This window comes from Peromyscus maniculatus, chromosome 9 (genome assembly GCF_049852395.1).
Source record: "Peromyscus maniculatus bairdii isolate BWxNUB_F1_BW_parent chromosome 9, HU_Pman_BW_mat_3.1, whole genome shotgun sequence".
Taxonomy (NCBI): Eukaryota; Metazoa; Chordata; class Mammalia; order Rodentia; family Cricetidae; genus Peromyscus; species Peromyscus maniculatus.
This window is the reverse complement of record NC_134860.1, coordinates 115,239,208-115,252,288: the sequence shown is the minus strand read 5'-3', so window position 1 is coordinate 115,252,288 and position 13,081 is coordinate 115,239,208. Positions and strand designations below refer to the sequence as shown.

The 13,081-nt window shown below is 42.8% G+C and overlaps 1 protein-coding gene across 1 annotated transcript in view; it reads right to left on the bottom strand.

Moving 5' to 3' along the window:
* Positions 1 to 1,055: 1,055 nt before the first annotated feature.
* The window catches only part of Gpc6 (glypican 6), a 1,071,780-nt gene continuing 1,059,754 nt past the window's right edge, over positions 1,056 to 13,081 (bottom strand). The window contains exons 8-9 of the mRNA XM_006994688.3: positions 10,739 to 10,914; positions 1,056 to 5,376 (exon numbers count right to left, since the gene is read on the bottom strand). Of these exons, the coding sequence (XP_006994750.1) occupies positions 5,171 to 5,376; positions 10,739 to 10,914 (382 nt within the window). The 3' untranslated portion in view covers positions 1,056 to 5,170. The remainder of the gene's footprint in view (positions 5,377 to 10,738; positions 10,915 to 13,081) is intronic.

Sequence of the window (13,081 nt, the reverse complement as noted above, 5' to 3'; positions counted from 1 at the left end):
CAGCCAGAAAATAGTGGCACTCACACCTTTAATCCTATCACTTGGGAGGCAGAGATCCATGCGGATCTCTGTGAGTTTAAAACCACACTGGAAACAGCCAGGCATGGTGACTCATGCCTTTAATCCCAAGAGGTGAGCCTTTAATCTCAGGAAGTGAGGGCAGAAAGCAGAAAGGTTCTAAGGCGTGAGGACCAGGAACTAGGCTGGTTAAGCTTCAGGCTTTCAAGCAGCAGTTCAGCTGAGATCCATTTGGATGAGGACTCAGAGGCCTCCAGTCTGAGGAAACAGAATCAGCTGAGGAATCGGCAAGGTGAGGTGGCTGTGGCTTGTTCTGCTTCTCTGATCTTCCAGAATTCACCCCAACACCTGGCTCTGGGTTTGTTTTTATTGATAAGACCTTTTAGAGATTCGTGCTACAGAAAACCATAATGGTGATAATAGAATTAAACTGTGGCATTCCTTACAGCTAAATGCCACATTCTTGATACCTTTGTTTTATATAGGTTCCTACATTTAAGGGTATTCTTGAAATTGATGATGTATTTCTATTAAGGTAGTGGTTAACTGTATTGAGGACTGAGCACCTCTACCTGATGGGGTCTGGACACCGGTGACACAGCCCCCACAGTGGCTGCTTCAGCGAGGTTCATACGGGTTTGTTAAGTGAGTCTCTAGAGGGCTAAAGTATTCATTATGAATGAGTGCATGGAAGCATCGCAGAAATATAAAGTCAGTGCAGTTTGCCCCATTCGGAAGGAGTTAGTCCTTTGAGAGGTGATCTTATTTTTTTCTGACCTGGTCTGTATGGTGTTGACATTAGCTCTATGATGCCACTGTGTTTTTCAAGAAGAAACAGAAGAAGAGGGATTGAGTGTTTCCTCACACATTAAGAAGCCAAATGTCCTACACGTACAGAGGTTCACAATTTCCAGGTGTGTACTTGGTTGACTACTGATTTTTAGTACTGATGCTTCTAAAGTGATGTGAACAAAAACATTTTAAAATATAAAACACAGACTATGGCAATCATTGAAAAGGCACAGAGAGGGCACAGGTAGATTTTTAAAAACTATTTTAATACAAGATTAATAGCAATTTTCTATCCAAATCAGAAATGAAAAATCTTAACCCAAATAATAGTCATTTGACAGTCACATAAAATTTTAGGTTTGATTGGTGCACACATTTCTCCTGCATATGTGTTCTGGATATGCACACAGAGACTGCACTGCTGTGCCTTCCTCAGGTGTTGCTCATGAAGTCCTTCATTACAAGGCAATGCCAAAGATTCCAGTACCCACTCCACTCTCAGGGAAGTCTCAAGCATTCCCATGCTAAGCTGAATCTGGGCTGTAGCAAATTATGACATAGCAAGTCTCCAGAATGCGTACAAATCAGTACTCGGTTTGTATAAGTTGGCCTAAAACTAAGCACTGGCTAATATCTCTACCAAGGAGGAACACACGGCGGATTTTAAAGTTATGGACTGCTTTCCTCTTCTGGTTGCAAGGCTACACTATTGTTTTAATTTAATATGTTAGTGATTGTAAGTCACAGAACATGAGCAAGCATTTGGAAAAGTCAAATCCTGCCTTTGTTACCGCTTGAAACCCCAAGTCAAGTTACCTGATACCTAGCCTTGCAGAAAGGGGTGAGGAAAGACTTGCAAGCCAGGATTTTACCAAGTCTGATTCCTCCTTGAGGACTTAAGTTGGTGCTTAGTCTGTGGCCAAAATATGTATGTGATGGCAAGAAGAATTAAAGAAGGCTAATGTCTGTAGCAGGGAATGGAACTCAAGTTTGTTTCATGGTTCTGCATCCAATAGTATTTCCAATGTGTTTGATTTAAAGAATGTTCCTTTTAAAAAGACTGCTGCTCATCAATGAACAGTGTTTTTCAGTGTAGACAGAAGCAGGTAATTCCTGTCACCATCCTCCTCGGGCAAATCACGGTAAGGGAGTCAGGCTTCCAGTGCTAGTCTGTGGTGGCTGTGATGGAAGTGCCAACTGGGCCTTCGTGGCAGGGACAGAAGGCTGTCTGGGGCTGTCAGTCCTGGACCATCAGCTCTTATTCATCAACTTACAGTTCATTCTTCTCTGCTGAGACATTAACCTTCGTTTAGCCTTCGTCATAACATATACAAAGCATAATAAACACCAATCACAGACGTGTACTTCTGTTAGAAAAATACATATTATAACTAAAGAACATGTAAATAGAGGCACTTCAATAAGCTAAGTGTTTGCAGTTATGAGCACCACCCACCAATTTCTAGTGTCCAATTTTGGGGTCCCATTCCTCTCTACTCATAACACAAGTTGTGATGTGATCACAGAATTTAGGGGACATCATCACAAATGAGGGCCGGCCATGAATGACAACGGAATGTGAACACATCCCCTATCATTGCTGAAATGAGAATTAATTTGGGAGGAGGATTCCACAGTACTGAAAAGGGGGAACTCAGTGAAGAGGCTTAGGGAAGGAAAGAACAGAACTGTACGATGGGTGGTGACAGCACTGGGAAGTTCAAGTGAATGACATTTTGACTGTGTCCATGCAAGGTGACTAATGATGCGGCTGTGTCCGCCGATCCTCATTTCAACTCTGGCCTGACTCCTGCATCACTACTTCTTGTCAATAGGAATACCTTTGAGAGTACAGGGGTCGAGACAAAGGAAACAGGTATTTTTATATTATCTGTGTGATTCATGTGCACAGAACATGGCTTCACATTCACTAATGTAATGTGTTGTCATATGCATGCAAAAAAAAACATTTGGAGGCAAAAGCACTGTAAAAAATAAGAATCTTTGACTTGTGTTACAGAAGATAATGCAGAAATATTTTTAAAAGAGAGTTGGAGCTTAAAGCCATAAAAATTATTACTCAAATATCCTGGAGAATCAAAGTTGATTGAATTTGTACTGCACTGTAATTATTGGAGAAAAACAATACTGATGTCTGAACATACATTGAGCTGAGTAACATAAATGACTGGTCCTTCACAGAGATGTGTTATGTGCAAGTGGTGATAAGAAGCTGAAGGGAGGCAGTGAGCTGGACGGCTTTCCAAAAGGATGCAGTTCTGGATTTGATTAAGTGTTAACTTCACACAAATTTTAATGAAAGATGCCACAAAGTCTCTCAGAATCTTATACTTCATATTTTTTTAGGCATAAAGTAGCAACAGATGCTTGTAAATATGTTTTGTTTTCAAAAGTGCTCAAATACACTTAATACTAGTACATGTGTTCTACTTAGAGATGATGATGAAATCGATAACTAATTTTAATTTTGATGAGAATAGAGATAGAACCATTTATGTGTCAATACTGTCGATGAGTCAGTTAAAATGCAATTGGTATGCGGTGGTGTCTTGAAATATTTCTTCTCCCTATTCCAGATGCATCATAAAAACCAAAACCAAAATCCAAAATAAAACAAGATGAATAATGTAAAAAACCAAAACCATGTGGCTAGCCAACTGTCTTCTTATAACCCCGGTTTGGTTTGGTTTTTTTCTCTCTGACGGGGGAAGCATTGGGCCTGGCTTTGTGGGGAGGTTAGGCTGTAGCTGAGTTTAGGTCATTTACTATAGTACCCATCAGGAGTCCTAGGCCAAAGGTGTTGTACATGAGAGCAATGGTGTTTCATGAATAACATTCTTTACACACACACATTCCATTGCCAGTAATGTCTTGCACACCAGGGCTTGTCCCATGAGCTCAGGACAGTTTGGAGCACCAGGGACAAAACACACTTGTGTGAAAAGGGTGTGCCCTGGCAAACTTGGAATAGATGGACAGTTAGATACATAAAAAGTTCTCTTTCTTGATTCTTGGTGCTCACAGATCATTGAGGAATCCTTTCTCTGAGCAGCACAAAACAAGAAGAGCTGGTTGACAAAACAGTTTTGTTACAAAGGAGTGTCAACCCTGAGCTTGGAATTAAGAAGTTAAAATCTGTGATTTATATATATATATTGATATAAAAATAGATGATCATACTAAGACTAAAAAAGTGAAAGAAATCTCCATGTCAATACTATATATATAGTGTTTTTTTTCTCTCTCTCTTTTTTTTTTTATCTTGAGTTTGTTGTAGTTGTTGTGAGTTATTTTGTAAGAGAATGCCCTCGTGATGCAGAAACCAATTGACACAAATCAAAGAGTCTGTAACAAAAGCTCATGTGTGGAGCTAATTGTCATTGTCAGTAAGAGAACTCTTATTTGAGGGACAGTCAGGAGCCGAGGAGCTGAGATGTCTAATTCATGCCAGACTGGTGGCCAATGTAGAGACTGTACCAATGAAGATGATTCTTAGTCAAGACCTAGGAGGAAGGAGACTTGACAGGGGCATCCGTGAAGAACTGAAGACAATCGGTGCCAGTTGGCTACCATGGACAGGTGTTAGGAGACAGAAAATGCTGCCATCAGTGAGCGCCGCCATCAGTGAGCGCGGCCATCAGGCAGGTGAAAGAGAGGCGTGAAGTCGCAATAAGATTCCCGCTCGTATAAAGACAGAATCCTAAATTTACTATCAGTACATCCAAATCAGTGTGGGCTGAGTGCAAGACAATACCTCCAAGACAACAGCGCGTTCCCACCACACTAAAAACTGTTATGCTTCTCCTCAGAAGCATTTTGTAAACGTGGCTTGTCACAGAGAAGCTCGCTCCAGGCTGTCATCGCCAAACCTGAGAGCAGGAGAGTTCCTCTATTCTCTCTCCTTTATCCGCTTCCTTGTTGAAAAGGCAGTTGTCTTGGGGTTTTGCCTGATTTGAAACGGAAAATTATTTTCTTCCTATCTTATATTATTCTAAGTGGGGTGTTAGAAAAAAAAAAAACCCTCACAACGTGAAATTCCTTTAATTTTGCAGCATAAAAGCAAACGACGGTAAGAAAAAATCTCTTGGTACGAAAGATTTGAGTAAGAATTCTCTCTGGAATAAACAAGGTCCCCACAGATAGCTGAAGGACAGAAGCAGATCCTCTGGCACCTGGTACTCTTTGGGAAAACGAAAAGGGAGGCAGGTCGCAAGACTGCTCTCTTGTCATAGAAAACGGCGAGTTTGTGTGGCATGGTCCGTTGTCCAAGAGTGTAAGAAAAGAAGGGAGTTGGCCGCTGAGGAGCTAAACTGCAGTTTCCTTTCACCAAAGCCCGCGATTATCTGTGGAGTCTCTGCAGGGCCAGGACCATGCAGACCAGAGGCCAGGAGAGCAGGGAGTAGCTGCCCTGCGCGGCCGAAGAAGATTCCTCTTCTCTCCGGTCCGGGTCCACTGCGGGGGCCTCGGTGGTGACAAACTCGAACTCTGTGGGACACACGTCATCCATGCACCCACTGCCGCTGCCTGAGCCGCTGGATTCATCGCCTGGTGGGGGAAGATGGATAAGGGAAGTTAGCTGGGAATAGAGACAAACAGCGCCACAGTTGGCGGCCAGGTGTGGGAGGAACACTCCACCAAAGGGCTGCTCGTCGGCCCCTAGACTTGTTCGTGGGCAGGTTAACCACGGGCCAGAAACAGGGTTGAAACACAGTGTTCACTGGTACCCACCCAGAGTAGACTTGTAATGGGTGGCCTCAGTATCTAATACCGATATTAGATACTTCTTCTGACCAGTATTTAAATGACTAAGAAGCTGGAGACATGGCATAAGAGCTCAGAGCAGTATTGCTTTTCCAGAGGACCAGGATCAGCCTTAGGCAGCTCACAACCACCTGTAACTATTCCTGGAGATCTCACACCCTCTTCTGACGTCTTCCAGCTCCACCATATATGGAGCCAATGAACTCATGCATACACACATGCAATGAAATATATACATCTATATCTATCTATCTATCTATCTATCTATCTATCTATCTATCATCTATCTATCATTTATGTATGTATGTATGTATCTATCTATCTATCTATCTATCTATCTCTCTATCTATCATCTATGTATGTATTTATGTATCTATCTATCTATCTATCTATCTATCAACTATGTATCTATCTATCATCTATCGTAGAGAAGCAATTCTGTTCTTTGCTGTTTTGTACTTCAGTACTGCTGCTCTAAACAGGTATCATGCTTTTTAAAGATAATTTTTGTTTTTCTTGGTTTTTAGAGCCCAAGCTGACCAGAAACTCATGCTCCTCCTGTCTCTGTCCCCAGAGTGCTGGGGTTAAAGGTGTATTTCACCCTAGCCCTCTTCAAAAGATGTTTAAAAGGCCATTTAAGGTAAAAGAGAAAGTAAGAGCAAGTAGTGAGGGCAGGAAAGTGCAGAAACAGCAGCAGAGAGCTGCAGAACGGAGACGTTGTTATTGTGCTGTGTCTCCCCCACCCCACCCCGTGTTCTTGTCCAACAGCAAAGATGGACTCCTCTTCAATGAGTCGGTAAGCTGCAGCCTGTTGTTTATTTCCCTGTGTCCCCAAATGCGAAGACGTTTCCTCTGCTTTTTAATGTTTGGAATAATCAAGTGGGCATCCCATCATGAGTCTGTGAGACTCCCACCTGTGAAGTTCAAGCTCACAGTCTGGTTGTCACACAGACAGTCACACAGGTACAGCTCCCCACCCCCAATGGCTTGCAGCTCTTTCCTGTTCCCAGGGCACAGCAGAGCAGCTGTTCCTGAGACTGTACAGCTCGGAAGCCTAGCCTACTATCTGTCCCTTTACAGAACCAGTTTGCCAGTCCCTGCTTGATTCAGTGCCTGCACCTTATGCAGTCTGAGAGTGGCATCTTCCTCTGCTGCCCACCATGCCTCTGGGTTTGCTCAGTTGTCATGTTTCATTGTTTGGCTCCTTCATGCTTGATGACACATTCAACCAACCATGAAGTAAAAATAATTCCAGAAAGTTCCAAGAAGCAATGTGGATTTGCCAAATACCAAGTTAAACCCATGCGAATGGTATGATATCTGCAGAGACCCTGCTCAAGCTTCCTGTGCTGTCATGGCTCCCAGTCTCTCCAGCACTGTGTACCGTATAGTTCTACTATGACTGTATCTATGTCGAACATGTTTGCATTTTTTCTTGCCATTATTCCATGGAAAATACAACATAACAATTATCTACATAGGACTTATTGTTTTAGGTATTATCAATAATCCACAGATTATTTTAAGCATATCAGGGAATGTGTATAGGTCATATGCAAATGCCACAGTCATTTATGTCAAGGATTTGAGCAGCTCTGGCTTTGGGTATCTGCAGATGGTTTAAGACAACCCCTGCCACTGTGCCGGCTCCCACTGTGCTTGCTACCTGAAAGTTCTCCCTAACACCTGCACTTGTACTATTTATTTGCTTGCCCACTGTCCATACTCTACTAGAATATAAACTTTTTGAGTGTACAGTCTTTGCATAGACCATTCACTTCCAGGTGGCCATTGATCTCTGATGTGCAGCAGATGCTCACTAAATCCTTGTTGAATAAGTCAATATGCCTTGAGCAATTAATTCAACTTCTATCAGTTTCTACATCTAAACACATGCAGTTGATACAGGCTGTGTGTGGCAAAAGGTAGAGGCAAGCTCACTGCTGCCAGTGATGCCGGATGGAAAAGATTTTTTTCCCCAGGAAACACTTAAGCTACCATTATGAATTAGGCAGACAAGAGTGGACAGCTTCAACAAACATCTTTTTCCTCACCTGTAAAATAAAAATAATAATGTCTACTTCCCAGAACTGTTATGGGGACAAACAAGACAATGTTTCTGGAAAGATCCAGGAAATAATAATCTTTGTAATGAGGTTTACTGTTATGTTCATTTGCTCAGTGAGTTCAACTAACATTCCTAAACTCCTGCCCTGCTATTGGGCCTCACTGCTCCTGAGACATGGGTACCATTTTGGATTCAGATACAACTTAAGTCAAACCAAGTCAGTGTAGGGACTCTTACATTGTTCCCCTGAGTGAAGAAGAGACATTCAGCACTGTTCCCCCACAAATGGGACATCTAAATACCAGATAAGATCATTTGAATACATTATACTTGGTTCTTATCATTTCTCTGCCTTATCATTATTGGCCTTTACAAGGAGAAAAATGCCTATTAATTAAATTGAGAGATATCAGAATTGCAAAGGGAATTGTTCTGAACACCAGCATCATGAGCAAGAGGTAATATAACCTTTACAAAGATATTATTAAAGTGACTTAGAATATTAAAATTGCAAGACGCAAATAATGACAAGAGGTTCTAGCTGTGAAAAACAACGGCCCCAATCTTTTTGAAAGGGAATCAGAAATGTAGGTGTTATGGTGATAGAATGGGCCACTTAAAAAAAGGCTACAAGCAATAAGGGTGGTGATGGCTATGGATGTGATAAGGTTCACAGGCCAGGCACTGTCTTAGAACAGCTGCATTCAGTGCTTGAGTTAGAGCCAAGGGATGGTCTTCACCGTCCTTCATTTCTGTTTTCTTTGGAGAAGAAATTGAGAAAATTCACTGTCTCCTTACATTCCTTGAGTTTTACAGAATGACACCTTTTTAGGCCAGAAAAAAGAATTGCAATGAAGCCAACATGTGGTGATATATTGTGTACTCCAATATATTGTGCACCCCAATAAACTTATCTGGGGATCAGAGAAAGAGCCAGCCCCTAGATTAGACATAGAGGTCAGGCAGTGGTGGCACACATCCTTGATCTTTCAGTTCTCACCCCATACCTGGCTCCAGGTTTTTTACTAATAAGACCTTTTAAGATTTGTCTTACACCAACATTGGATAATTCTTACATAACTTCATTACTCATCTAAATAGTTACTCTCCAAGTAAAACAGCATATTATTACATGGAGAGGTAGTGTGGGTAGAATGGGAAACATGAGGCTATGTCATGCGGCAGCAGTGAAGGCTAAAAGCTGGCGTGGTGTTCTCTTCTGAGGAGGAAGAGAGAGGTCTAGCCTAAGCAAAAAGAGATAACGGGATGAGTCTGAGAAATTTGATAGCAATGAAGTCCATTGTGGTGGTAATTACCCTGTATGGAAAAAAAATAAATCCTTGGGTTCTTTAAAATGGAAGAAAGCACTAAAAACGTTCTGCAGGAGCAGCTCAGTAAGACGGAGGCAGAGCTGAGATGACCGAGTGTTTTCTTTCTATGTTGTGCCTTCTAACTCATTAACCAAGTACACATGCATCTCCAGCTTCAGCAAGCAACTCGAGGGTCATTGGCAGCTTTACAACTGATGTTCAAGAATTTTTTTCCCTGTGAATTCTCTTAGGTTACACTTAAGAGAAAACCAACATACCCGAGGAGAAATCCCACAAAGCCTTTGCCTCTGTAGCTATGCGTCTTGAAGCCACTTCGACAAAACCCAAATATTCTTAGCTTCATTTCAGTGTTCACTTATGAGAGCCCATGAAATCACTTCAAATGCTTTTATGATCCCCACTGAAACAGTCATGTGTAATATTGCTTCAGTGGTTTACTGTTTCTCTAATATTTCAGGTATAAATGTTTACAGTTTGTGTCTGTGTACAACTGAGTAGGGAGAAAAATAATGCATTGAACCTGCTTACCACCCTCAAGCCACCGTCTTAGTTCTTTAATGAGTCACCCCAGAGGAGCCTCCAATAGTTTTCTAGCTGGAACTTTTGCCATTATCTTCTCACATTTTTAGTATCCTAAGCATTTAATAATTCCTTTGTAATAGAGGGATCTGATTCTCCAGAAGTATAGATTCTTCTCTACTTACAGTGAAGCCATATCCCAATAAATTCATTAATTTTCAAAGACTACAATTTCAAATGAATAGAAAATATACAACACACATAGCATTCTAGCCTAACATAGCACCCCACAGAATGTCATTGTTTACCCTTGTGTTCTTGGGACTCATTAGGGGTCTGTGGATTTAAATCCTCTGTCCAGAATCATGAGAGAGCATCATACCACATAATAACCTAAGAAAGGATCCAAATTCAACCTTTGAAGTACAGTTTGTATTGCATGTGTGTGACCTTGGAGCCATCATAAATTCAAGGAATGTTTATGATATTGTTTATGAGAAACAAGATGGGGATTCAAGCCCAGCCTGTCAAGAAATCTGTGGAAGATTTTTTAGGTGGTAATGGGGGAGGTAGGCAGGAGTTTGGAGCAGATATAAATGTTGTTATAGAAAAGACAGGGTTAAAAACAGTCACTCTATTATAAATGGATCAACTGGTAGATTATGTTTTTGCTTTCATATGGCTAATTCCCCTGAAGCTGGGATGAGAGCCTGGCGAGTAAACTACTTGCTGGGCAGGATTAAGGATCTGAGTTTGATCCCCGCACTTACAGAAACAGCCAAGCATGGTGGTGTGTACTTGACCTTCCAGCACTGGAGAGGCATAGACAGGAGGATCCCTGTGGCCCACAGCCCAGCCAGCCTAGCTGAACTGGTGAGCTCCAGGTCTCAGTGAAAGGCCCTGTCTCTAAAAATATGGTTAATAACACCTGAGAGAAGACGACATTCAAGACCGACCTCTGGTCTACACATGTGTGTACACAGGTATGCACACACATACACACCACACACACACACACACACACACACACACACACACACACACACACAAACACACTCACACATACAAGTGCACATAGCCATTCATTAAGAGGAGTTATGATTTTAGTTAGCATGTAAGGTTTGTGGCTGAGACTGGAAAATGATTAAGGCCAGAGAGAGGTAACTAAAGATCTCACACAAGCACTTCCCACTTCGGGGCTCACTCGTCTTCATGCTGATTTCCTTACTTGTGTCTTGGAAGTTGACGTCATTGCCGTTGTAGGCATTCTTCAGTTTGTTGGTCATCACCCGGAGAGCCATGATCTGCTGTCTGATGAAAGTGTCGGGCCGCGTGATGTCCACCTCCACCTCAGGATTGTTGATTTGGTTGGTCAGCCCATCGTTCATGATCTCAGGCAAGTATCTGCAAGGCGGAGAGGAAGACACGGGTCAGGTGGTATAGCAGTGAGCTCAGAACCAAACACTGCCCCGCTGTCTCAGACAGGAAGCCAAATCACATGGTGAAAACCGGAGAGAAGATCCTGGTAGCTTCCCTGGCTTTGTCAGTTTTGGAACTAAGAACTGGGTTAGGAATGGCACATGAGCAGGTCGGGTCCTTAGTGAGGGCACGCTTTCTCAGCGGAGGATGATTTTAGTACAAAGATTCTTCTGGGGTCTTGAAAAAGCTCTTTGGGATGTTTTAGGAGGAGCCAGTGATCGCTTACACCTATGACATGTCTAATAGGGTTTTTAATTTTATATTTTTGGCAGTGCTGGGAATTGAACCAGGGTCTTGTACACACTAGGCAAGGGCTCTACCAATGAGTTACAGCTCTATCATAGACTTTTAATTTTGTAATATCATCTTGGGTCTAATTTGATAGGTGTGTCAACATTCAGTAAAAGAGGTTAATATCTAATAAGACTTAATGTTTCTAGCTTAATATTTATTTGTCTGTCACAATTGTCAGTCTTTCAACATCCTGTCTAATGTCATCCAGGCATTTCTATACAAAGGGGATAAAGAGCCCGTGAGCATGTTTGGAGACGCTGGGATTCCTTATGCTTGTGCCCTATCAGCTGTACAGCTGTCCCACTCCTGATGTCAGGAGACCCCTCCCAAGCTCCTTTCTTCCCTTCTTGCATTTCTCCTTGGAGAACAGATCATAATGCTGGCGCAAACTAACTTCTTTGGCCACGCCCCTCTTCTCTAGGGTCCCTCCATGTGCTGTCTGGTTAATCTTTCTAACCTTCACTCTCCCCTGTCTCTCCTCTGTGTAAACACTAGAGGACAGAGGTTGATGTCCAAAGCTCACCCCATCAGGAACTATGCTGCAGAATTCCAGCCCTCCAGCCCATGAACAGAGAGATGTGCCTTTTCCCCATTGTATGAACTAGAAAGCCAAGGCCCAGTGAGGACAAGCAGATGTAAAGTCTAGTAAATGGCTAAAATGGGTTCTATGAGATACTCAAGCAAATTAATTGGACCCAGGAAGGGGATGGGGGTACTCTAATTTATAGTCAGGTGCCACACACAGATAACAACCTGGGGTCTGCAACTCACATCTGAAGTATGTATATGATTGTGTGAGTGTGACTGTGTGAGTGTGTGGTATGGTGTATGTGTGTATGTGTGTGTATGTGTGTGTGTGCATGCAGTCTTGGGGGACTGAACTGATTTAGAGAGTACCCAAATGCTGTCTGCTGCAGACCTGATTGCTGACTTGCTGGTAGCAAGAAATCCCCATACCATTGTCACAGAGATGTGTTTTGATTGTGTTATATGAGCGGAGTATGCCTAAATAGGGCCCTCATTTTCTCCTAAAACAGTTCCAGCCACCAGGAATCTACCCACCGTTTTATGGGGCTGATCAGTTTGGCTGGGCATTCTGGGTACAAACCCCCCTCCAGGCTGAGGGACTGAGCTGGCTGATGATCAGCCTCAGCTCTGCGGACACCAAGCCGTGCAAGCTGCACCAACAGTTTCCTTTCCTTCTTCTTCTGGATCATCTTTTCATTTAGGAAGTTTCAAAGTATACAGAAACAGAGATGATAATATAACGAACCTATGTAGCTAATTTCAATGCCTTTTTCTATTTCCTACAAAGGTGCCATCGATGTCTGTGTCCTGGTAAGAAACAAATGGCACCTTAGAGGGGTAATGAGGAGAACTCAATGGAAAGACTGTTTACAAAGGTGACCATGTGATTTAAGGACCGTACCAGGTGGTGACAGCAGGAGGATTCCCTAGAGACAAACGAGAGCTATCGTAGCAGAATGCACCAGAGTTGAAGCCACAGCCAGGCCCCCAAGCGCAGAGTGCCTAACCGAGTTCTGACAGGGAGGGGGCTAACAGAGGCTTCCTGACCTCTCTAGCCCCTACTGGCTGAGCCTAACTGAAAGCCAACGGATAGGGAGCTCAGCTGATCTGGCTTGTAGAGGTGGCCCTCCAAGGCACCAGCCAGAGCCAGCGTGGAAGGACAGAACACTTCTTAGGGGACAGCAAAGACTTTATTTTAGTAGTATTGTTTAGACAGGGTCCTGCTGCATGGCTCAGGCTGGCCTTGAACTTGAGGTTGTCTTGCCTCTGC